This window comes from Mchenga conophoros, linkage group LG13 (genome assembly GCF_057382185.1).
Source record: "Mchenga conophoros isolate Kocher_MC1m ecotype Shallow Benthic linkage group LG13, M_conophoros_male_GT1.1, whole genome shotgun sequence".
Classification (NCBI taxonomy): domain Eukaryota; kingdom Metazoa; phylum Chordata; class Actinopteri; order Cichliformes; family Cichlidae; genus Mchenga; species Mchenga conophoros.
Window position 1 is genome coordinate 33519616 of NC_140538.1, and position 26508 is coordinate 33546123.

The 26508-nt window shown below is 42.5% G+C and overlaps 1 protein-coding gene across 5 annotated transcripts in view; it reads right to left on the reverse strand.

Annotated features, from left to right (window-relative positions):
• Window positions 1-993: 993 nt before the first annotated feature.
• The window catches only part of LOC146561779 (rap1 GTPase-GDP dissociation stimulator 1-B), a 28450-nt gene continuing 2935 nt past the window's right edge, over window positions 994-26508 (reverse strand). The window contains exons 2-15 of one of the 5 annotated variants that reach the window (XR_014888014.1): window positions 24250-24354; window positions 22242-22364; window positions 21535-21660; window positions 20035-20163; window positions 18481-18606; window positions 17763-17906; window positions 14926-15057; window positions 11794-11928; window positions 11508-11633; window positions 10731-10870; window positions 10475-10601; window positions 6541-6628; window positions 4895-5056; window positions 994-2794 (exon numbers count right to left, since the gene is read on the reverse strand). Coding sequence is in view for 2 of the 5 variants with exons in the window: in XM_085243081.1 (XP_085099207.1) it covers window positions 4929-5056; window positions 6500-6628; window positions 10475-10601; window positions 10731-10870; window positions 11508-11633; window positions 11794-11928; window positions 14926-15057; window positions 17763-17906; window positions 18481-18606; window positions 20035-20163; window positions 21535-21660; window positions 22242-22364; window positions 24250-24354 (1670 nt within the window). In the remaining 3 variants the exon portion in view is untranslated. Of the gene's footprint in view, window positions 5057-6499; window positions 6629-10474; window positions 10602-10730; window positions 10871-11507; window positions 11634-11793; window positions 11929-14925; window positions 15058-17762; window positions 17907-18480; window positions 18607-20034; window positions 20164-21534; window positions 21661-22241; window positions 22365-24249; window positions 24355-26508 lie in introns of all 5 variants that reach the window. The other 4 variants (XR_014888013.1, XR_014888012.1, XM_085243081.1 and 1 more) reach the window with 4 other exon arrangements.

The following is a 26508-nucleotide window of genomic DNA, read 5'->3' on the forward strand; positions in this document are numbered from 1 at the left end:
GTGCTCAGGCAGAGTAGAAAAGCACTATATATTAAAACCTGTCCATTTACACCACTTTGGGTTTCATCATTAGTTCTTAACCTCTGGCTCTCTTCCACAATGTGTCTTCGTCCCCTCACCAGTCATGGCAGAGGGTTCCCTCCCCCTGAGCCTGATTCTGCCAGAGGTTTCTTCCTGTTAAAAGGCAGTTTTTTCTTCCTACTGTTGCCAAGTGCTTGCTCATAGATGGTCATCTGATTGTTGGGGTTTTTCCGCATTATTGTAGGGTCTTTATGTTATAATATAAAGCCCCTTAAGTCAGTACAGTTTAGGCTGGCTGTGGCTCAAGTGTTAGTGCATATCATTTACTTTTGGAAAGCTGAAGGCTTGATCCCTGGCTTCTCCAGTCTGTATTTTGTGTCCTTGGGTTGGAGGGTTGTCGAACTGCAGGCCTCGAGGGCCGGTGTCCTGCAGGTTTTAGATCTCACCCTGGGTCCCCACACCTGAATCAAATGATTAGTTCATTACCAGCCTCTGGAGAACTTCAAGACATGTTGAGGAGGTCATTTAGCCATTTAAATCAGCTGTGTTGGATCAAGGACACATCTAAAACCTGCAGGACACCGGCCCTCGCGGCCTGCAGTTTGACGCCTGTGGGTTAGATAATGAACCCTCAGTTTCTCAGGATGCAACCATTGGAATGTGAAGCGCCTTGAGTCAGCTGTTGCTGTGACTTGGTGCTTTATAAATAAAATTGAATTGAATGTTGGAATGTCAGAAAACGTGCTTAGCCATAGATGAAAGCAGCGTATGTATAGATCCGTCAGCAGAGCTTCAGCTGTATGTTCAGTGTGTATCATGCTCTGGCCTCTTCAGAAACACAGGTCATTTCACACCAGCCAAAGAGTTGTTTCTGTTCAGTTTCTGATATTTTCTTAGATTTTGTTGTGTGTTGTTGTTGTTTTGCCTAAAACCCATAACATGACTGAAAAAAATGACACCGTAGAAACAAAATAGAGGAAGACACTGTATAACTTTATTGTTTTCACTCTAGAACAAAGCTTCTAAAAGGCCAAAAAAATGCCCTCCCTATAAATACAGATCTGTTCACGCATGTTGAGTGATTTGTAGTTACATCCAGAACATACTTTCACACAAATATTACATTAAACATCACAGCAAAAGTGTGCTTCACGCCCATCAGCACATTATTCACTTTATGTTGTACAGAACACACATGCTAGCCACTCCCCAAAATGACCCAGCTACAGATGCACACTGAAAAAGTGTTGCTACTACATAAGAATGTTTAGTTTATATACAAATGTTAAAAAGTGCAGTGTATTGAATATCTTCTTCACATTGTGCTTCCTTTAAAATGGATTGTAGGTATGGATATTGCTGCTATGCTCGAGCCCCATTAGTCTGTTGAGTAATCTGTAAAATTCAAAACATGGATGAGAGTAAATTCATTTAGACAGCGCCAAATCACAACAACAGTCGCCTCAAGGTACTTTATATTGTAAGGTAGACCCTACAAGAATGCAGAACAGTGACTTTGTCCAACAGGCAGTTCATTTGTTGTGTATTTTTTTTATTCTACAAATGCATCCATTTGAAATAAAATGATTTGGATCTTTTATTTAACTATATATAAATGTTTCTGTAACACTGAGCGGTATTAGCATGAGCTGTGTTGCTGATCGGACGTTCCCATCGTGCTCTGGGAAAGTCTTTATGCTACCTTTTTCTATTCTAATTTTTCTAGTTACAAAAACATGACATGACCACTAGGAAGTCTTCAATCGTAGAGCTTTTCTATAAGTCAGACAACATGACTGCAATCCTAAATATGTTAAGTGCTTCAGCCAGCACTGTGACATAACACAAACAAAATTCAAAGAAAAACCAACATCAAATGTCCTGGTATAGTTTTGCCATGGTCATCAAAGACCACGAGGACCGTGGACAGGGAGGAGCGCTGGTTTGAGCGAGGAATCAAGGAGGACATTTATGTGAAAAGGGAAAGACCATCAAGGGTACATGTGTCCCTATAAGGAGCTTGGAAAGAAAAGCATCTGGACTTCATCTTCAAGAAACTTAAAGAAGTCCAGACGTTTTTCTTCCCAAGCGCCCTAGACTACGATAGCCTGGATGACCTGAGAACCTTCACAGACATCTGTCACCATCTTACAATGCTGTGATTGCAGACATTCCCCAACTCTCTGTGAATGGTGGTCGTCGATGAGTGGTTGTTGATCAATGATCGAGAAACTGACCTCACAGCCATTGTTCATCAGTGGTGCTGGTTTCAGTCATTACACAAATGTTACTGTTTCTTTTTATCGGGGAAACCTGCAGTCAGCCGAGACTGAAGACGTCACCTGGATGAGTTTCTCCGACTAACAAAAAGTGCTACGTCCAGAGGAACACAGTCAACTATCCTTACTTCGATGATTGCGCATGCATCAAGACATGTTCATCTGGGTCTTTAACTTAAGATGTAAAGCGCCTTGAGGCAACTCTCAGTTGGTGCTATATAAATAAAACTATTGAGAAGATAAATGTGATCTTTCAGAAACACACACCTCATAGCCAGAGGCTGTTCTCAGGCTCTTCCTTTGTTGCTGTTATTTGTATGTTCATCCTTCACATCTGTTGCAGTTCTTATTGGAAGAGTATATGCCATAAAGCAAGTTTTAATGTTTGAGTCCACTCATCAGAATATCACTGGTGATTTACAGACAGCCTGGTTTGATAGTAGCTGACAGGCTTATTATAAAACGTAGACTGTGTCATCTTCAACAGGTTCAACCTATCAGAAAATAAATAGAAACATCACCTCAGCTGCCACAATACAGACAAACCAGAGCATTGCACATTCACTTGTACATCACAATCTTATCCAGTAGGTCGTTTTGTTACTGGAGTAATTAAAATAAAACTACTTTAGGTCAAACAATATTGCTTCAGAATCATCACTCTTCATATCACCGGCATGACAAAACAAGTTCCTTGATATCGTCAAAGTTTCTTTTAATCAGTGATGCAAACACGTCACTTCTTCACCTTCGGGATATTGAGAAAAAGGTCCGTTTGTTTGGTGAACTATTCTGGCTGCATATTCAATAACATCCGATTTAGGGCCGTGGTGGGTGTGAGCTTATCCCACATATGTTGAGAAGCGGGGTACACCCTGAACAGGTCACCAGTCACACAGAGACAGACAACTACGCACATGACCGATGGCCACATTAGAAGTGGCAGTTATCTAACAGCAGGGTTCTCTCTCCATACTTTGCAAAGCTGGCTGGTCAACCTGTTGAGGAATTACCATTCCCTGTTCACAAGCTGCTAGAGCCCAGCAAAGGTTTTCTTGGCTTTCTCACTGAAACGTTTACCTGACTAATATTTTCATTCTTGGTGATTTTATGATTGTTCCCCGTTAGTATCGGCTCACCAGCACGTGCGTCGGTCATACGAGCTGAGACGCTTCATTTGGTTCTTTTACTTGTCAAATCTGTGTGTACATGCAACGCTGAGGATGCTACTTTCTCTCACCACGTGCCAGCCTTTTAAAATCAAGGTTGCTGAAGTAAGAGTCGTGACCATGCTGCACTCTCGCTTGTGATCAGCTGGCTTGGCCCATTTGCAGAATATGTGCTGAAGTGTGAGGCTCTATCTCTACATCGGTTTAACGCTGTCTGCACTGCTGTCCTTTGAGGTCATACCGCCTTAAATGAAGGGCACTCAGTGCAGGAGAGCTTGCAGTGTCTTATGAAATTTTAACAAATATCAGGAGGCTGTCAAGGCCTCAATAGCACAAATACTCACTGGTGCATTTCCTCAGTCTGAGCATGTTCCCGCCCTAACCAGCACTGTTGGCAGCTCTTCATCTTTTTCTTGTAATTAGAACATTAATTTTGAGAATTATAAATGCTTGGTTTGTGTTCACCCAAACACATTCCTCTTCTCATCAGCTTTCTCGGCTTCAGACTAGTTCCAGTTTGTCCCATTTTCCCCAGTGCATTTAATATGATCATTTCTACATTATTACTTATCTCTGCGTCAGGCTGGGGTCCTGTCCAGAGTGCCCCCCCGAGTATTTCAATTGTTCTTAAATTATTGGTACCGTTTACTGACATCCTACTTCCTGTGCAGCACTTGGATTAGATTACAAGCCTGGAATCGCAACGCAGAAAGAGCTTCCACTGCACCACTGTGGTGCTCACATTCAGTGATATTCAATAACACTTTATATAACATGAACATATATTATAATAAAATCTTTGCCAATGACCGGGTACTGGAGTTACAGATATTAGCACTGAGGTTTTATTCGTAACTTTTGTGTGCCCTCCACACCTGTGCACATGCGCCTCCATCAGGTGGCTCTTAGTAAATTTCTCCATCCATCCCCTTTGGTCCAGAATACTGTAGAACTCGGTGCACCTAACATGTGTTCTCCAGTTAACTTCACCTGCCCTCTTACCCTTTCTTTTTGCTATCTTTGTGAAATGTCTACGATGTTGCTAGTCATGGTACATGACTGCCTGAGACTGGATACTTTTTCTGTGGCTATTCATTCAGTCGTTACCTTTGAGCCCCACATACATACTCATTGCAGACCATCTGATTCATAAATGTCTCATTACTACTCACAGGAAAACCTAAATAAATGAGCTTAGATGATGTCTGAATTGTGCAGTGTAAAGATAATGTTGAGCAAATCAAACACGTAACTCAAATACTCCTATAATCTGTTGCCTGCCACACATGCACACACCGGGACTAAAAAGGGCCCTTCATTTTTACAGAACAGGTGACAAGAAGCCAGTTCAATACTTTGCAATATTTGTGCAGTAAAATATCTGTCGTTTAAGTATGCCACTGAATAAGCTCGATAAATCCATACAGCTGATGGGTCCCTGTTGCTGCAGGATGCTGGTTTAGCTGGTGTCACCCAGGAGGGTCAGTATGGAGCTGGCCTGTGAGGCAAGTTTACTGCTGCTATGATCTGTGAGTTTACTGATGCTTTCCTTCATATTCACAGAGTTCAACGCCTCCTTCATGACACCTAGAGCACACAAGAACAGAAAGAAAAGAGAAAAGTAAGAGGTTGATTGAAACAGATCAAATTATGCAGATGCACTGTAGCATATTCTCTGATCATCATTGGGTGTACAGTAGACTTTGTGTTCTTTAGAGCTTGGTTTGAATACATTACACACCTGAGTCACCTGTGACACGCTCAAACCTGGCTCCCTAAGAATCAGCCATTTTTCTACAATAATGCTGCCGTTCTATGAAAAAGTCTTTGAAATAGCTGAGGATGCATGAAAATTCTGCTTTTTAAATTCTCTTTATTTTTTCCACCATTTAAGTACACGAGGTAGCTACACAAACATTCAGGGCTGAGAAACACATTTAGGCTGTGCAACCAAAACAACTTTGCACCAAATTGGCACCAATGTAAACACACTACTACTACTGGAAATTCAGAAAACCGAATATCTAATAACCATTTTGAATGGCCTTCGTGTCCTGTTACTATTAACATCGCGATCTGAAACACAGAGCTGAGTGACACTTGTGACGTTGTCATGGTCCCCGGGGTTGAAGGGTGTCGTCTTCATTAGGACTTCATGGTCTATTTTCTAGTCTTGTTATTTAAGTCTTCTGTTAAATTAATCACGACTTTGTGTTTATAATTACTTTCTCTTTGTCTTCAACTACATTTCCTCTCTGGTTACACTGTCTCAGTGTCCATTGTTGTCCCACATAGCTTTATATCTCCTAGCTCTGGTTTCCTGTGCTTCCTGGGTGAATGCTGCTCAGTGTCTCCTGAGCAGCGGTTGAGCAGTAACACAAGTAACGTGTTACTGTAATCCAATTACTTTTTTCACGTAATGAGTGAAGTAAAGAATCAGTATTGTAAAAAAGTAATTATATTCCTGTTACTTTCTCGTAAGCACGCTGCGTTACTAAACCGTGATTGTGTTTGTGAGAGCGTCTCATGACAGTGGCGAGCGTGCGGCGTCTGTGGCAGCAACAGACGTGTGCAGATCAACAATGGATAACATGGAGTGATGGAGAGAGTACGACCGTGCAGCGTTTACAGCGTGGACGTACTGACATAATTTTGATTCTGTAAAATGTGACAAAAACATCAGCGTCCGCCGTTCACTCTGCGTGAAAAATTAAACTTCAAATCTGAGCGAGCAGCACCCGCCGCGCTCCTGCTAAACAGCTGAACGTAGATTTAAGAGCAACAGGACTCAGTGCTGCTGAATCTTGGATTTTATTGTTTTCTTCGGGCCTCCATATTTCATACTTCCTGTAACCTGCCTGTGGGGATTTAATCTCTGTGACACTGAGCTGTAAGCTAAAAGGTGCACACGAGGTTTGCTTGCTGCATTTTTGTGGCTCCTTTGACACTGACATCACAGCTTTATCATTCTACATCCACTGGACAGAATTACTGCAATTTCTATGTGTTGCTTTAAAATCAGACACATACTGGAGTTAGCCAGGCTGCAAATGAGACCTAAAGCACTGAACTTGACCTCGACCGCTCCCACAGGATCCTCCAACATCTTCTTCAGCATGGGTAACAGGTCTGCCTCCCCAAATGGATCCTTCATAGACTCTGCATTGTTTACAGACATGCAAAAATAGGTAAACATATATTCTTTGATGGACATCATCTCTGTTCAGTATTGACATCAAACATCTTGTGTTTTGCTAAATTGCAACAGGTCATTATTGTGTTGTATTGTGTGCTGATCTGTGGAACCAGCGCTCAGTGGCACCTCTCTCTCTAAGGGGGAGCCAGGATCCCTCCCGGGCTTCTAGACTTCTGATTGGCCAACATTTCACACAGTCAGGATCTGGCATGAGCGTTTGACTTTGGTTTTAGCGTTTACACGTGGATGGAGATGTTTTTTCAAAACTGCACGTGTGGACAGGATTTAAAAAAATTTAAAACTGAAAATCTCCATTTTCAGAAATACCCCCGTGTACGTGGCCTAAGCTGAGTTGGTTGAGCGTGACTAATAACTGCATCATAAGGAGATAGTTAACATGGAGAGGAGTCTTTTTCCACTTACATTCAGATTTTCTCTTTGGTGGCGGATATGATCACTGATCCAGCGGGAAGAATTTGTAACTTGGACTAATCTGAATTTTAACATGATGCAGAATTGGTGAGCATACATGATTCAACCAATTCATTAAGTCACTGATATCTGAAAAGGTAGTTGTTGATGCAGTAAGGTCAGAGAGCAGAAAACTGAGCTGCTGAGTGCTCATTAAAGATGCAAGGTGTAATCGTTTTTCTCTGGGAAGACAACACTGGACGCACAACGGTGTCAAACATTATGCATTTGTGATCAGACGTGTACAAAGTGCTTATAGAGAAGCCAAAAGTAAAACCTGTGTCCAGTGTGTGGCCACCACATGTTGCACTAAATTAAACGCCTTTGCAATGTTAAGAAATTCTGTGGTAGTGCAGTTAGAGGCACCATGAATATGTAAAGTCAGCTACCAAGATGCTTTTACCAAAATGAACAATAACAGATAAAAGAATTCATTTAAGAAATTATTGCAGGATTTGGGAGTTGATAGATTACAATATACAACAAGCTGTTTAAATAGTTCCGGGCGTTTGAGGAATGATGTGAAATTGTCCACATAGGCAATGTTTTCATTCCTGCAGCACCCTTGAACCAAATGTGCAGGTGGTCAACAGCTGAAGAGCAGTCAGAGTAATATCCTTCACACAGGCCCCAGGAGAGCAAACGGTACGAGCATCGCCAAGTGTTGAGCCATAGACGTGGGTAGACTCGGCCTTGAGGAGGTGGTCGATGATGAGCAGGGGCATGACCGCATGTGAGCGCCAAGATGCAGCTGTGGCAGCAGCGACAATAGTAGTAGTACCTGGCAGAGGAAAACGGCCTGCGTGGCAGGTCTGTGGCGCCACTGCAGGGAGGCTGACACACTGGAGCTGCAGCAGCTCGTCACGCCTCCTCTGCATTCAAGTCTGTACTGGGTAGTTGTTGTTGTGTATGTGTGGCTGGCAGCTGAAAAGCTGCAGCCGAGTGCAAAAGAAACAACAACTGAGAATAAAGAACAGTGTTTAAAAGTGTAGTGGTCAGGTCCGCCATGCGTCTGCTACAGCCTGGAGGAGAGAGAAGGCTAGGGCGTCTGTGCTGGAGCCAGGCAGCCTGGAGGAGTGTTGAAGTGGCGAGAAAGTCCGGGGGTGACACAGCTGCGACAGCCAATCCAGTGCTGAGCAGGCCATGAGAAGGAGGAGTATGTTGAGGAATGAAATTGGACCAGCATCCCTGTTGGGCAGCCATCCCATCTTCATTGTCCAAACGGTCCCCATTATCGTTGGGCTGAGCGAGGGGCATCCAGTAGCCACGGACGCTAAAGCATCATCCTGCTCTGGAGCAGACGGCCCCACAGAAGACTGAGTATGGTGGGAGACCACAGACAGCCGAGGCTTGAGGACAGAAAAAACTGACAGACAGGCTAAAAACAAAGTCAGCCTTGGTAGAAGACAAACCAAGTCGGGAGCCTTCATGGTGTGTTGATTAGCAGTGGTTGCACCGTTAACCTTGTAAAGGATGTCAAGCAGAAATTACAGTTTCAACAGCAAAAAACTTTAGAAGCCAGCAAAATATGGTTTGAAAAACAGCACAGAGGCACTAATCATAGCAGCACAGGAACAAGCCCTGAGCACTAGATCCACAGAGGCTGGGGTCTATCACACCAGGCAAGACCCCAGTGTAAAGGTGCCCCTGCGACAATCCAGCACATAACAGCAGGGTGCAAGATGCTAGCAGGCAGGGCATACATGGAACGCCATAACCATCGTGTACAGAAACATCTGTGCTGAATATGGCCTGGAGATCCTCAGGTCACACTGGGAGACGCCCCCTGGTTTTGAATACCAAGCTAAGATACTGTGGGATGTCCAGGTACAGACGGACAAACTGGGTGAGTGGCTCCAACAAATCCCAAGAATGAGTTCCGAGACCCTGTCCAGAGGAATCCTCAGTCCTGGGAATCTGGTGGAGGACCTGTGTGCGTGTAACATACAACCTGCTGGTTATGGTAAAATATTTTTAAATCCCGGGTGGGTGTGCATGGGCTGGTAGTGTTTTGACGTTTCAATCATGAGGTCATTCTATGTACAACATATTTACGTGAGCCCAAACTACTGTGATACTCTACACGTCACTCACTTCCACAGACACCAAATTACAACGTGTTGTGAACACTAACAGACAGTGTTGGGGAGTAACAGAATACATGTTAAGTATTTAAAATACAAAATATTACTGTTACAGTTACTGTTTAAAAGGTGGTATTTAGAATACAGTTACTTTGTTGAAATAAATGGATTCCACGGCGGTACTTTCCCGTTTCAGGACTGTTTGGGTTTTGTTTGTTCTGTTGTTCCAGGCGGCAGCGTTATGGTTGCCATGGTTACAGTGACACGCGCGCTCTCTGCGTCTGTGTGTTTCCTGGGTGAGAGAGCGCCTTTTTGTTGTTGTTGTGGTGCTAAGCTAATAGGCCGAATGCTACAGGCATCGCCCTAAAGCATGCAGCCTGATGGGCCGTGTAGTCCGTGCTGCAGGCAGAATGGACCACCATACCGTTATGTGTCTGTGAGCGAGGGAGGGAGAAAAAGGTACGAGCTGTCACCGAGCAGAAACGGGAGCTGGAAGCATGTAAATATAATAACAACCACTGCAGCCAAGAAGAGAGCCTGACGAGCCCAGCTGTGAGTAAGCTGTTAAGACTCGACTGTACGCCGTGTTCCTGTTTTCCTCTGAAACAATAAGCAGCCTTTCAACGCCTCTCTCTGTCTCAAACTTGACCCAGACAACAAAGTAAAGCTAGTTTTCAGCTACGAACCCGACGTATTAGCCAGCCATTAGCCTTTACTACAGGTTCGGAGCCGCGGACCTTCAGTAACAGTAATAAATCACAGCAATCGTACATTCATGCAGTTGTAAACAGCATGATAATATATTAAGTAATCCAAAGTATTCAGAATACGTTACTGTCATTGAGTAACGTAACGGAATACGTTACAAAATACATTTTGGGGCATGTAATCTGTAATCTGTAGTGGAATACATTTTAAAAGTAACCTTCCCAACACTGCTAATGGAGTGCCAGGCTCTTCCTTTGATACACCAAATAATTCAAAGTCACTTCCAGACGAGACCAAACTAGTGTCTGATAGTTTGTACTTTTTAACCAAAGCCAGTGTTGGAACGTTCCCAAATATATTCCAGAGTAATTGCTCATTCCTACCTGGAGAACCCTTCGTAGTAACACTTTGGATCCTTCTAGGATTTAGAAGCGCTGCAGAGCTTCTTGGGCCATCAGAAATCTCAGGCCCAACTTGAGAGATCTCACTAGAACTACACTCTGACATGTCTGATAAATTCAGCCGAAGAACTTGAAATTGCTTTACCAATGTCAATGGCACTTGCAATTGCCAGGGCAACCAGGGCTTCATTCTGCATGATGACATGTTCACTTGATGCCATAGAAATAAGATGCCGAATTCCATTGGCTCTGGCTACCTCACGGACAACTTCCTGTTAAAGAGAGAGAATCAGCCGATCATAAGATAATAAGTGAACATCCGACAAAGCGAGTTCGATAACCAACACAAACAAATTAGAACTTAAGCAGAGAAACATTCCCAGTAGAAGAATCTGACTCACAGAGTTCTGACTATGTCTGATGAGAGCAGCCAGCAGGCGACTGGCTTCTCCTCTGACTCCTGCATGATCCTTGGCTTCGCACCACTCCATGATCCGATCGAGTAGGTCAGCATCTCTCCCCAGCACTAACGCAGCTTCCTCTGACACACAGTGCAGCACAGGGTAGAAGACGTTTGTTTTGACAACGGTTAATAAAGACTGCCAGCTGTACATGGGGGAAAAGATGTACTGTGTATTACATTAATCGGAGTGAAGCATGAACTTTTGGTGGGTCTCCTCATGTGAAATGTAATTTTGATCCTCGCACAACATTTCTGTTGAATTAACGTCAGGTGTTTGACTTGGCGAGGTGCTTTTCCTTTGTTGTTCAGCGTTGTGTTGACGATGGCCTCGTTGATACCTTCAAATTTTCGGCCTGGATGGAAGTTTCCATACTTTCATTTCATATTTTCATTTAATTTCTTTAAACGGGCTTTCTGTTTCAGACGTGTGAAAATCTGGTAACGACTACAGAATGTGTCCCATACAGAAACCCAGAGCACTCATTATCCCAATCCCCTTCAGACCTTACACCACATGGACAGGTGTTTCACTGGATCTGCTGATACATTAGCCCCATAGTTTATTTTTGCAGGAAAGCAGTGTGTTTGTATGCGGTTTGGTGCCCAACGGTCAATAAGAGGTCTTCTACCAAAGGGAAGAATCAAAGTTATCACATGTCATCAAAACTAAACAATTGTTGCTTCCAAACTGAAGCATTTTAAGCATTTTGCTCACCGTGTCCGTCCACCATCATACGCAGAGTGCCCAGCAGTTTGAACTGAACTGGGGGCATGTCCGAGCGCAGCAGCGTCTTTATTCTGTCAGTCACCCCGTCCTCCAGCATTCGCACTTTGTTGGTGGCTGGGAACACACACGTCATATTATCGACTTTCTCAGCGTTTCACTTTTACTTTATCAATTCACATTGATTTTAAGGACAAAACACATTCAGGATCATTTTAGGTTATGAAATGTACTTGAACTTGTTTCTTTTGATTGCTTAGGCAGTGGAAGCCTGTACCCGGAATGGCAAGGTTTCTGAGTGCGCTTAGTCCAGCATGTTGAACAGATACGTCTCCTTCATCTACGTGCTGCTCCAACAATGTCAGGATGTGAGGAACCACTCCGAGGTCCAGCATCTTCACACAGTTACTGTCTGACAGAAAAACAACAGTCCTCAAAACCCAACTACTTAAAAACAAACAAACATTAACATGAAGGTCATTTGGGGCTTTTCTCTCTACTGTGTAAAGCAAGAATTGGTGCACAAGTTTTAATTTTGTTATTATTTTTTATTAATTATACACACAGTCTCAAATACATGACTCGTGCAGTAGAATAACTGACTAACTGCTAGTTTGTCTGTGCCAGCAGGACTTGTGTTAGGTTTAATGTATGTGCTGTAGGTTGCCATTTAGAAAGCTAGAATGCTTCTGTTTGCTATCGAGGTAACCCACGCACATGACTACGTGCACGACATTGATAAGGGCAACAAGCAGCCTTGAGAAGAACAGATTCTACCAACAACAACCTGGCAGAGCTGCACTCCCATCATATAACCACACATTGTATAACCATGCTTGCACAGCACAATCACACTTTGTAACCAGTTATAGTAATTTCTCATAGGTAATACAGCAACATGCTTTATGAATGTTCATGTGTGTAAGCAATAAAAACAACCTGCAGGGGGAAAGCAAGTTGAAGTGGGTTGGAGACAACTGCTTCCCCCTCGCGAGTGAAAACCTGAGCTCTGTGTGACCTCGTCCCTGAGTGAGCTGTTTATCCAGCAGTATGAGGGGTAAAACTCTGACAACTTGTGTGACAGTACTCACTGGACAGACCAATACACAAGCTACTGGACCAGAGTGAAGATCTATGAAGAACTGCAGATTTACACAACCTGGGAAGTTCTCCTGGGGCCATTTCTGTACAACTACAGATTTCTGAATCACCACTTCAAACAATTTATTCTGATATGTCCCCACTTTGTCCATGTCTGAGACCCACACTGTCCACAATGATGCAATTTTTACATTGTCTGGGGGGGGGGGGCTGACAAAGAAAGAAACCCAACCTTGCTCCACAACCGACACCTTCAACCGTGACTGAAAGTTGCTGCTGCCCTCATGGATGAGCCAAATGCCTTCTGGAGAAAAGGTTTATGGTCAGAAGACACAAAGATTGAGCTAAAATGTTAAGAGGCATGCTTGGAGGAGTAACGGCGAGCCTTTCAAACTGGATGTGGGCCTGAAAAAGACTGAAGTCTACCTTATCTCTCATCACATCTGAGAGTGGGTAAAAAAGTAAGAACTATTTGTATTAATGTGGATTTAATACTCAGATTTTTACCTTTATGGTTTCACAAAGGGTTAAAAAGAGGATGCACAAAATTAATATGATTTACTTTTTGCAAACGCGCATAAAGAAACTCTGTTACAGCACTTTGCATCACTGTAAACATAAAACCTTTCACCCACTCTCAGATGTAATGAGAGGTAAGCTGGGGTCACTTCAATCCCACCTTTCTTCACGGTTTGGAAAGCTCAGCTTTACTCCTCCACACATAACTCTTATCATTTCTGCACAGCAGTAGTGTAAATTAGCCTTTATACACGTAGTGTTTTGCCCATTTTAAAGAAACAGATCTTTGGGCAGCTTTCCAAGCCACTGATTTAAACCTCGTCCTCTTCCAAAAGCGCTGCCGCAGCAGGTATGGCTGGTAGGAGTGGCTCTGCAAAGCTACTCGGGTCTCGCTTTTTTTCCCTGGAGGCTAGAGGCAGTTAGAACAGCGTCCTCACTCACCGGCTCCATCCAAGCTCTGCACTGCCTGCTGGGTAATGCTCATAGGATCAGAGACTGGACTTTTTAAACAGAGCGCTGATCCAGACTTCCTGTAGTGGGGTGCTGGTTCCACAGATCAACAAAACCTAAGAACACCGTACCAGCAATCCACCATGGTGCTGGCAGCGTTATGGTCTTGGGCTGTTTTGCTGCCAGTGGTAGTGGTACAAGCTGGATGGAATAATGAAGAAAGAGGACTACCTCCAATTCTGTAACTTCATCTCAGATCAGCAGCAAGACAGAAAGTTGGACACAGCCGGGTGTTCCAAAGGGACAATGATCCCAAACACATAACACGACTGGATTAGGAAAAGATAAAGCAGGCTAACAGCCCCAAACTCAGACTTGTTGAAAATTTGTGGAATACATTTCAAATCTGGATTCATCCAAGGAAACCAACCAATTTGAGTAAACTATCAATTCTGCCAAGACGATTGGTCAAATATCCATCCAGCATTATGCCAGAAGCTTGTCGATGGCTACCAAAAGCATCTGGCCGAGGTACAATATGTAAAGGGATATAAAACCAAATATTAGGGTATAATTGAGTATTTTAGTATACTTTGACTCCACGTGGATTAGAAAAAATTCAAAGTAAATTCCAACTTGTGCAGCCAATTGTTGTTTTTGGGGTGATTAGAGATGTGTGCTCTACAACAGCGGTCCCCAACTCCCGGGACAGAGACTGGAGCTGTGTGGTTCTGGGCCGCGAGAGCTGGGGCTCAGGTGTGAGATTGGTGGTTTCCCTGGGTCTTTTCCCGTGTGTTATAAATACATTTTCTTTCTTTTGGTACCGGTACTGGTTTTATTTTGTTGCATTTATTTGTGACACCTTAAAAGCTGGTTTGTGAAAATATTGTCGGACATAAACCGGTCTGTGGCGCACAAAAGGTTGGGGACCGCTGCTGTACGAGCATTTCACCCCAGAAAAACATCACGTGATAACACTAAATACCACTGAACACAAAAAACAGTATGTTAAAGAAACTGTTAATGAATGAGAATGACTATATCGTGTTTTGATCCGTTTAAAACATCAGATTTAAAAAAACGTCCATTTCGAATTTAATGTATAAACTGTAAACTGTCTGGACAGATAGTCTGATGGAACCTTTCTGCTGAGGAAGTAGAAGAAAGTGGGTTTTTGAGATGTTTCACCCGGAAAAAAATGGGTGAAAACCAAGAAAAAGAAATCTTAAGTTATCTTAAAAAAAGTTTAGAGAGCTGTAAAGAGTGGAACTGTCTCTCCAGACTCAGTCAAAAACAGTCAAAAAGACCATGTAGTGTGTCCTTTTGACAAACATCTCACCATTCCTGGCGAAGTTGGCGATGGCCAGCGCTCCCGATAGCTGCAGTTGGGTGTTGGAGCTCTGGAGCCATGACAGAACATCCTGGTACACCAGACCTGATCCTTCACCAAAACACTTCTGCATGGACTCATCTGACACACAAACAGTCTTTTGAAAATAACTGAAAAAGCAACGTGACAAAATCACATGATTTAGATTCACATGCAGCAGTGACATTAGGTAAATCAATACACTAGTGCACCAACACCAGAGATTACATATTCGATTGGTCACAACACATTCAGTGACAAGTGCAGTGCGTTTCTTTTATTTACTAATTTTTGTTTTGTAACTCGACACAATGAACGTATTTACTGGACACTCAGAGAGAAAAATGCATCTTTCCCTGACGGTTATTAGTCCTCGTCACCAGTGATTCAAGTGTGCCTGTAATCAGTTTTAGCCAGATGATCAGACATATGTTCTACCTCCGTGCTCTTTGAGTGAAACAAAATCCAATTTTGGCACTCCCCGTTTTTTACTATTAAATGAGCCACTAAATACTTGCTAAATGTAGCTGTTTCTGAACCAATCATAGATGTTTCTTGTATAAATGCTGCATCTGCCCAATGTGATTTGAGATAAAGCAAACATCTCTTAAGCTTAATGGAATTATTAGCACCCCTGCTATGCCATGAAATTACTCTGTCCCTATATTATTAATACAGGATAATATATGTTCATATGGTATCCTTTCTTTTGTGCTTCCACTCTTTAACATACCTCTGACTTTTGCCCAGGAACAAACGTTTTCAGAAGTAACCACAAAATACCAAAATACCCCTCCCCTTGAGTAAACAACCTGTCAAACCCACCAACAAACAACACACCCCTCACTGTGATGAAATCCAGTGCTATGTGGTCATCAAACCTCATCTACAAGAACGGAGTCACAGCATGGCAGGGAAGGTCAGCGTGAGCCAAATATTCTTTGTCTGCAACTTTCTACGTGCTTTAATAATCTCACATTCTTTTTCCATGCCCTGCACTTCTGTTTTATGTTTCTCCTTCACTGCATCATCACTCGCTCACATTCCAGGAATGTCTGGAATATTCCAACGATAGTGTGGCAGTGGTGTGGTCTTTGGCTCAAGGGGCAGCGGCAGGGAGGGTGATGGAGCAGGTGGAGATGTGGTTCTAGTGAGGTCTCCTTCCCTTTTTAGTGACCTGAGACAGCAGTGAGGAGTCAGCTGCAAAGACGTCGGTGCCAAACGAAAGAAAAGTGTCTGGATCATTTACAGAGAGGTCTCAGCTGATGATCATTATCCAGAATAGGCAGAGTTAGGTCTATATATATATATTTGGACACTGACACAAGTTTGTTTTTTCCCTGTGTACCTAAACATATTCATGTTGTGAAGACTCTCAGCTTTTATTTGAAGGTATCAGCCTTTAAATTGGATGAACTCTTTAGAATTTCAGCTCTTTAACATTTGCCACTCTGGCAAATGACCAAAAACAATGGGACACTTGAGTCAAAGCCTATTTCAATGCCATGTGTGGACATTTCCTTTGTTGTTTCATTATCAACTAAGCAGGTTTGGAGTTGACTTGAGGTGGTGCTTGCATTTGGAAGATTTTGCTACGAACAGACAACATGCAGTTAGAGGAGCTCTCCATGCAGGTGACACAAGCCTCCTTAAACTGCGAAAACAGAAAACAAACACCTGAGAAATTGGTACAATATTGGCAAAACCTACAGTTTGGTAGAAAGAAATCACAGGTGAACACAACGACGCAAAAACACCTGCAGGTCCAAAGAAGACAACAGTGGTGGATGATCGCAGAATCATTGTCCATGGTGACGATTCCACAAAGAAACAGCAACTGAACGTCGCTGCAGTAAAGTCCTGGAGGCGCATTCAAAAGGAGGAAAGCCGGTGATGTCCATGAGTTCAAGGCTGCAGGCTGCCACTGCCAGCAAACGGGTTTTAATCAAGCGTTAGAAACGATTTTTTTTATTTTCAGCTATTTAATTTGTCCAATTACTTTTGAGCCCCCGAAATAAAGGGATTGTGTCAAAAATGCTTTTTGTTCAACTGAATTAAAGCTGAAATTCTGCACTTCAGCTACATCTGAGTCGTTTCGTTTCACTGTGATAACGTGCAGAACAACATTGAGAAAAACGTTGTCTCCGTCCAAATACTTGTGGACCTGTATGTACACCACCTGTGCTATCAGAGGTTTGATATGGTCTGTACAGTTTTGCACCTTCTACACGTTACTTCACTCTAACAATCACAGATTAAGACACTGCTGCTCTTTCTAGCTGGTCAGGCCTCTTTGATGTCTTCAGCTTCTAGCCAGCTGTTCATAATGCGACGATCTGCCTCTTCCAGTCTCTCATTTCTGTCGGCAATATCTGTGTTAACTGAACTTGTGACGTTTTCACAGCACAGACGTCCTCCTGCAGTTGTTTAAGCACACTACTGAGTTGGGACAAAGTTCAACAAAAGCATTCGATGCAATACTCCAGGCTGTTAGAACTTTCAGCGTGGTCTCTGTCACCATGCTTGCATAGCTTCTGCCCTGTTTAGCAATGCCACTCTTAGATGTCATTGAAATAAAAAGAAACCTCTCAACACTAAGGGAAACTACTTACAGACAGTAGATGCCCAATGAGAGGCAAAGCCAGGGGGAACAGAGGTTTTGCTCAGGAGCTCTGCATTATGCGAGCGTCTTGGTGAGTGGATCCCAGCGCAGTGCAATTTCAGCACTTTGTCTTCCTGTTTGTCATCTGACCACTTCTTCCTTTCAAACCTACACTAAGACAATGTTGTTGCTATGCATTACGTACCCCCTAAAAGCAGGGACACCATTAGGTTGGAGGCAATCTTGATGCTGCAGAGGTCATGTGGGTCAGACCCTCCCTGCAGACTCCGAATCATCTCGGATAAAGCTTCTGGGACTCCTGACTCTGCAAACTGTAGTTTCAGAGTATCTGGTGGCACAGAACAATTCATTTCAATTTACTCATAGAGCACCGGATCACAACAACAGTTGCCTCAGGACGACAACCCAACAAGTTTTACTACTGTCTCCATTAATCATGAACATATGCATGAAGAAAACTAATGTTTGGACTTTATTTTGTTACTGAGCAGCACATGTGGTAAAAGTCTTTGAGTGCTTTCATAATAGGAGACACATTTTCTTAGTTCAAGTCAAGGCAATGTATTTCACAATAAATTGAAAACAATAAGCACATGCCAAGGCTGCTCTCCATCTCCCTCAAGCTTCCTACAACCCAAACTCCAGAAAAGCTGGGGCTCTGCGTAAAAAGTAGAGGAAAACCAAATACAACGGATCTGCAAATGTCGTAGACGCATTTAAACTGACATTAAAACACAGAACACTGATTTAATATTTTAGTAGCTCATGAAACGTATTAGCTCATTGTGAATTGGATGAAAGCAGCATGTTTCAAATAAGTTGGAAGTGGAGCAACAAAAGGTTCGAAAAGTACACGGTACTAAAAAGAACGTTTCACCGATCGATTAAAAACATGCCCTTACCGCTCTCTCCCAGAGAGCCCAGTATTTCCAAAATGACATGTCGGCGTTCAGCATCAGGGGCCTGTTTCAGCTGAAATATCAGTACATCTGCAACATCCAGCTGTGCCAGCGCCTCCCTTGCAGAGTCTGCAAACACATGTGGTGTGTAATCAGCTACAGAGTTAGTGACATATCATAATCACAGCAGAACAGCTGCACAGTGAATCGTTCTTTTTTCATTTCTGAAGTATTAGCCCACCTCCCTCTGGGACACCTGGATATGTTAACTGTGTAAGCTGTAATTAGTCACCCCATTAGATCACAGTAGCTAAAAAGAACTGTGGCTAAGGAGGTAGAGCAGTTCAACAGGTCAGTGCTCTGAGCAAGATACTGAACCCTAAATCTCTCCAGGTGCATGCCATATTAATACCAATACATTTGTAACGTACAGTTTGTTGAGTAGTTCGAGTGCTAAAGCATGGCTAAACTCAAATGCTAAATGCTTTCTTCTGTTAAAAGGCTTAAAAAGATTACTCTGGCCTGATGTGGTTACCACAGTGAGTGACAAAGTATTTACTGTGTCAGCCATTTATCTCTGGCATGTTGCTCACAAAAGAAAACCCTCCCTGCTTCATGTTTAGGGTTGCAGGCAGTGTTGGGTGTAACGCGTTACTGTAATTAAGTTACTTTTCCACTGAAAGAGTAGAGTAACTGATTACTGTTCATTTTTAGGTATTTCAATTACAGTTACTTACAATGTACTTGCGTTACATGGTAAAATAATTAAACTGGCTGAATATTTCATTTCAATCATTTGTCTTCTAAACGTAGAAGTAAACTCTGCCGCTTTAACATGGCTGTAGTGCAGTTGCGCGTCATTTCACACCGGTTTGCTGCACAGTCGTTTTCTACAGCGGAAGCTGTCGGACTGAAGCGAGTGGCTGTTTTTTGAGGTGGACATATTCCCGTCTCTTCACTTTTCTGAAACGAGCAGACAAGAACATTACAGTAATATGTAAAAACTATGGGCTGCTGTTCATAGCACGAGTCATCTACTGAAGCGCCTGACACGGAGCATAGACGAACACTTCTGAGCGATCCTTGTTCATCATCCATGGATAACACCGCGGCAACTCCCGCTAGGCAGCAAAACCTGATTTTACTTCAGCAGCGCAGAAAGCGTCTGAAGGTGAGCTTAAAAACGACTGCAGGCTACACTGTGGAAGAGATGCTGCCGCTGCGTACTGCAGAGTCTCCGTCTTTATTCATTATTTAAAGAGTTTAATTTCTATCGTCTGCCACTCGAGGTTTAGAGGGATTCTAAGAAGTATTTGGTTAAATTACTTATTTAGTAATTAAGTTACTTTTCTGACACAGTAATTAGATAAGTATTTAAAATACAATATTGACTAAGTAATTAGTAATGAATTACTTTTTTAAAGTAACTTACCCAACACTGGTTGCAGGCACATTAATTAAAGGCAATGCTGTAGCTGTAAAGAACATGTGTAATCACTAAAGCACTGACGATCAAACTACATCTAACAGCACTTAATACAAATAGTAAATAATCACCCATGTCTGCCAGGTTACACAAGGCCAGCAGACAGACGTTGACCAGTGGATCGTTGTCAGGATACGCCCTCATTATGGAAACGAGTCTGGGGATTACACCACTCTGGACCAACTGGTCCTGCTGGTATGCTAGGTAAAAAAGGTAGGAGACAGAGATAAGTGTTAAGGAATAAAGTGGGAGACCTCTAGATATCCATTTTTATCATTTTGTGGATGGATCTCAGAGCTTTTTCTCAGGATGCTGACAAGTTCTAAGCGTTTAACGAGAGGCAGTTCTGTGGTACACGGACTGGTTCTTATCGAGCTCTTTTCCACTCTACCTTAGTATTCAAAGTGCTTTATACAACATTACAATATGGATGCAAATGTCTTGCTGTGAAAAGCTGGAGGAGAATGAGAAGACTACAGCAGCAGATCATATCAGCTCCTCCCAGCCACGAACAGAAGCATGGCACGCTGAAGACTGGAAACATGCAACCTGCTACAAGACTCTTTTTTGTTTTGACACAGCAGCTTATGGAAGCCCGCCACTAAATAAAAACAAAACAGCTAGCATCCAGAACTCGAAATGTCGAGTTATTTTCTCAAAATTTCGAGTTACTTTTCTCAAAATGTCGAGTTAGCTCTGCCAATCAAAAATATACGTGAATGAGGTCGCTTTCTTGTTACCCGGAAGCATATGGCGCAGAGGAGCGCGCACTCAAAAACGGATCCCAACAAATTGGCGCTTTGGCGAGTACGTTTGCTGATAGTAACACCGTGTGATTCAGCTAATAACAGGGATTTCATCATTTGTGAAGCCAGGCTGAAAACACTCAGCAATCTGTGCAACTGGATGTAATACCTAGCTTAGCTGTAGCATTTGTAGCTGACGCTTCATTACGTCATTACTGATTGGCAGCGCTAACTCGAAACTTCGAGTGGCTTTTCTCAAAATTTTGAGTTAATAACTTGAAATTTTGAGTTATGGATCCTTTTTTTTTTTTTTTTTAGTGGCGGAAATGGGCTTCCATAGAAACTAGTACACTAAGACAGTGTACTGGCAGGCTTACTCTACACCAGTTAACCATGCTTTGAATGCTCCAGCGCACCCTGTGTAATGTTGTTGACTGTGTGCCTGCTTTTATGGCGACAGTCTCACATATTTCAAAGCATAAGTTAGCTCCTATATAACATTTCACGCTATATCAGTCCGATTATGGCAGGATCTGGACAGTTTTGGCAGTCAGGAACAAAAATAGGCATCATGCAGTTATTTTATCTTGCATAGTGCAATAATGGATGCAAAGCAACGCTGCATCTAGGAAACCTGACACATGTTCTGAAAGCAGCTCGCATGACTGATCTGTAGTTGCCTAACATGATGTAGTTACCATGACAAGAATATCATGTAGTTTGGAATTAAGATCTGTCACTCTCTGTAGCCTTCAAAAGAAATCAGACTCATCAGCACACTGAGAACGCCCTGCTGACGGAGCCAGCAGTGTCCCACCAACTCACAGTTGTCAAAGCAGATGCGCCCGATGGCCCTGCCAGAGTTCAGCAGCATTTCTTGGTCATCGCTGTTCAGATGGGGAACCAACACCTTCACCAGGCCTGCCTCGATGCATGGCTCCCTCACTGCAGCTACAACACATGCAAGGACATTAAACCTTGTAAACGCTGGTATATTTTAAATGCTATGTTGCATATGTTACTCAACAGCTATGAAGCAACCTGGTGTTTTAGTCTCATGACGCATCACTGGAGCATAAGCATTTTTTAAAAGCATCACATTTTCAGCCACTCTGTGTGGAATTTAAGTGCATTTTTTCATATCAGAAATAATATTAAAAAAAACACAACAACCTCGTACAGATAAAACGTCAACCCAGTAAGTTGAAAGTGGCACTAAACTAAACCAGTTTGGACGTTTTCTAAAGTGGCTTCATCTGTATAATCCTACACATACTGGCTTTAGGTTACTTAAAAGGGATAAAAATGTTTCCTTATACACTGCAATATATTTTTATTTGATATTTAATAATTATTGTAATTAAAAATAAACATAGTACAAGGTCCTTAACATGAGTTAAACTGGTTTTAAGGACCTTGTAGAATCCTAAAGCTCTTCAAAGAGAACATGAGACAAGACAAAATAAGGAAGCTTATACTGTACAAACTGTTTTATGAAGCACACCCAGTTTTATAGTATTCAAGTGTTCTACCTTCTCGGGCCATCTCTGCCACCACCAAAGCCACCTGGCAGCTCAGACTGCTTTTTCTCTGTAAGGCCTGAGCCAGTATGGGTAGAATACCACTTTTGGCAACGTCGATAGCAGCATCTTTCTCTGTGAATGCAAAAGTCCGTTCATTTAGAATGATAAAATTCACTGTGCAATATGTGATGTTAGTTGAAAAGTGACTCAAAAAGTTGATTCTGTTCATCTGGACGAAGCGTTTTCAGTGGGACAAATGTTTCGGCACTCAGCTGGGGGACTTCTTCAGTCTCAGCTGACTGCAGGTTTCCAACCGTAGGCTACGTCCACACTAGCCCAGATAGATTTGAAAACGCTCCGCGTCCACACTAGTGTTTTCAGTCGTTTTCACAGAGTTGTGCGTCCACACTGAAACGGCCCAAAACGCTTATGTTCCAGTCCTGCGCATGCACAAAAGCGAGTGAGAATTTGAAGAAAAGCTATCTGGAGCATGCAAACTGATATTAATCTTAAACAGGGCTGTCAAAATTGAGAGCAATCAAAACAACTGCTGTATAATGCCCTCCGCTAGCTTTAATTGGTCACTTGACTGCATCAGATGACTAAAATGTGTCATCATTTTAGAAAGTCCGCGTTTTCGAGAACGTTTTGAAAACGCTGTGGTTTTCCTTGAGGAAAACGCCGTCTCAGTGTGGACGGGAGACCAAAGCAGAGAGAAAACGATGCAGTGTGCACGTAGCCTTAGAAACGGTGCATTTGCATAATGACTGAAGCTAGCACCACTGACTAACAATGAGCCGTGAGGTCAGTTTGATGATCTTTAATATGCAAATTGTCACAACTCAATAAACATTGATCAGTGGCCATGAGTACCATTCACAGAGAGTTGGGGAAAGGCTGCAATCACAGCATTGTAAGATGGTGACAGATGTACCCTTGGCCTGACGAGGTGGCTCTTCTGTGCTGTGCCATCTGCTTTGCCAGAGGTCGTTTGGTTTCCCTGATGTATAAATCCTGGAAATCCTCCTGGCGCTTAACAGCGTACACCATGTTACTGTTTGTGCCGAGAGGACCCGATCTTCAGGGTGGACCGGTGTTTTGTGAAAATGCGTCTCAGCTGTTCCAATAGTCCTGACACATAAAGGGTCACTAAAGGTTTTCGCTTCCATCTCTCCTCGGTCGTCTGGAGCTTTCTTCAAGTGCCTTCCCAGTTGGATATTTGTCAAAACTGGGATAACCACATTCACTTAGCACATTCTTGGTATGATGTTCTTCTGCTTCCCTGGCTGCTTTGTCTGTGGGGATGGTATTCCTCTCTGATGACACCCAGTTTGTGCTCCAATGGATGATGAGAGTCAAACCTTAAATACTGATCCGTATGTGTAGGTTTACGGTACTCATTAACGTTTAAATGTCTCCCATTACTGATGGAAATCTCACAGTATAACTTAAGGCTAGCCTGCCATTTATCGACCGAGTTAATGTGATCAGTGAACTCAGCACGTCCTGAAATTTGATTTCCCCCCAGGTGTCATCCACATACCCGAACCAATGACTGGGCGGTGTGCAGGGTAGGATACCAGAGTAAAATGAGTTTGTCTCATATGCTCACCGAACAGCTGGATCTTTGCCTTCTGGAGGACTTTTGTTGCGCAGACTTTTAGGAGTAATCCTGTTTTGGTGGCAGCTGTAGTCAGCCATCTCTCGTGCTGTTTGCTCGTACTCACGTACTAGCTTTAGGCAGTCCTTGTCAAAGTGGGTTAAAATGTCTTCATGCATGAACATTTCTCCACTCTCTGTGAATGGTACTCATGGCCACTGATCAATGTTTATGACAATTTGCATGTTAATGATCATTAAACATGGCCTAGTGGTGCTAGTTTCAGCCATTATCCAAAGGTACTGTTGATAAGGTTGGAGAAACCTGGAGTCAGCTGAGACTGAAGAAATGTTTCCCACTGAAAACGTCCAGATGAACAGAGTCAACTTCCTGGGATGTGTGTGTTATATGACTTACTCTTTTCTAGCAGCGCAGCCAGCACTGTATCCAAATGAGGCTTGAGCTCTTCTTCAATCAGCTCTGTACTCACACTAATAGCTTTTAACGCCTCACACAGAGAGTCTGCCACACACAACAAGAGTTAGCTGTTAGCTTTAGTAACACGGAAGTCAAGGTGAGCCATGCCATTTTATAGATAGCACACAACTTGAATAAGATTATGATTCTGACAACGAAGCAACTAAAAATTTGCCAACAAGATCTGGAAAATCTGTAGCACTGACAAAATAAGGAGCTGGGTTACCTTGTTACCAACACAAAATCGTAGACAGATACTGGTTAGTGGCTACCAAGCACTAAGTCCTGTATGCCTAACTTGGCATTCAGGTTTAAGTGATCCTATAATTCAATTCAGTTTAATTAAATTTTATTTATACAGCGCCAAATCCCAATAACAGTCACCGCAATGTGCTTTATATTGTAAGGTAAACCCTACTATAATATAAAAAAAAACCCAACCCAACAATCATATGACCCCTATGAGCAGCACTTTGGCGACAGTGGGAAGGAAAAACTCCCTTTTAACAGGAAGAAACCTCCAGCAGAACCAGGCTCAGGGAGGGGCGGGGCCATCTGCTGCGACCCGTTTATAACAGGACATTTGTTCGTATCTGTTGACAGGCTAAGCTTACAATTTGTTACATTTGGTTTTATAACCCACAACACAGCAAGGTGTTCATACACACACATAATAAATAGTGATCGTGTTACCTGACATGAAAAATAAAAAAAACATACCAACGAATGGCTTCTGGAACCTTAAGAATGAAGTTTGACTGAAAACTTGTTTTGTTGGAGAAATGTTAGACTGAAATGAAAATGGTCCACTTACAGAGAGCTGAATTTAAAGACAACAAAAACCAAAGTGAAAGCATGGAATTTAATTTCATTTATATAGCGCCACAACAACAGTTACCTCAACACGCTTTATATGACAACAATACAAAGAATGCAACAATCAGAAAGCCCAGCTGTTGCACGGCAGTGAGGAAAGACATGTTTTAAAACCCCTCCTTTAACAGGAAGAAACCTCCGACAGAGCGGGGATCAGGGAGGGGCTGCCATCTGCTGCACCTGGTTGGGGATGAAGGACTGATCCTTCACAACCCAGAATGATATACAGTAGATTATACAGCTCCACAGTGAGCAGAGGGTCCGCTACAGGACGTCAGGCTCTTAGGCCACACTTATGAAGTCTGTTTCTGATTGTTTGGTCAGAGACATTCACATCCAATTAGGGCTGCTCGATTATGGCAAAAATGATAATCACGATTATTTTCACTGAAATTGAGATCACGATTATTTGACGATATTTATTTAACCCTTTAAGACCTACTATAGAACCAAGTCCACCAGAGCTTATATTATTTTTTTTACATGCTGTAGTGCCATTTGTGGGAGCATTTCAAGTTGCTATACATCAATACAACTGTTATAGCCCATATTTTAATAATATGTATGCATTAAGTCCATAGTAATTACATAAATTGCAAAAAAGTGCAATAAACTACAAAAAAAATTTATATCGTTTTTGTTTTGTTTACATATATTTCTACTTGGAGAAGTTTAAGAGGTTTATCCCTCAAAACTTTAAATACAATAAAGTTGCAAAAAATAGTTTCCCACCACAGGAAATTTATTTTGAGTGTCTTCATAGTTTTATTTTGGAGATACAGCAATTTTTATATACTGCAGGAAAAACAAAAAACAATCCTATGATGCAAATTTGCAAAGAAAACAGCAGGTGCATCATTTCACTGTGGGAAGTGTTACGAACAGCTGATGGATCGGCAAAGCGTGTTTCTGGAATATTATGTTTTTGTTCCTGCAAGCGCTTTTTATGCAATTTTTGCAAAGCTATATGTGGAAGGAAACCGTGACCGAGGACAAGCTGATGGCATCAGATGTAAGTACAACTCCTCCGGTTTCGATTAATTGAGCAGCCCTACATCCAATGGCCTGCTGGAGGTCATTTTGTAGGACTCTGGCAGTGCTCATCCTGCTCCTTGTTGCACTGCTGACGGCTTAAAATATAAATATATAATAAAATTCAAAAATAGTGAGAAAACAGTCTGGAAAGATAAGGACTATAAACATTCAAGCTACCCTAATTAATAAAGCTTCATTATAAGCAGAAAAGACACGATGAAAAGCAGAACAATCAACAAAGCAGCAACTGAGAAAAAAGTGACAAACTGGCATTAGAGCTTTAGCCTG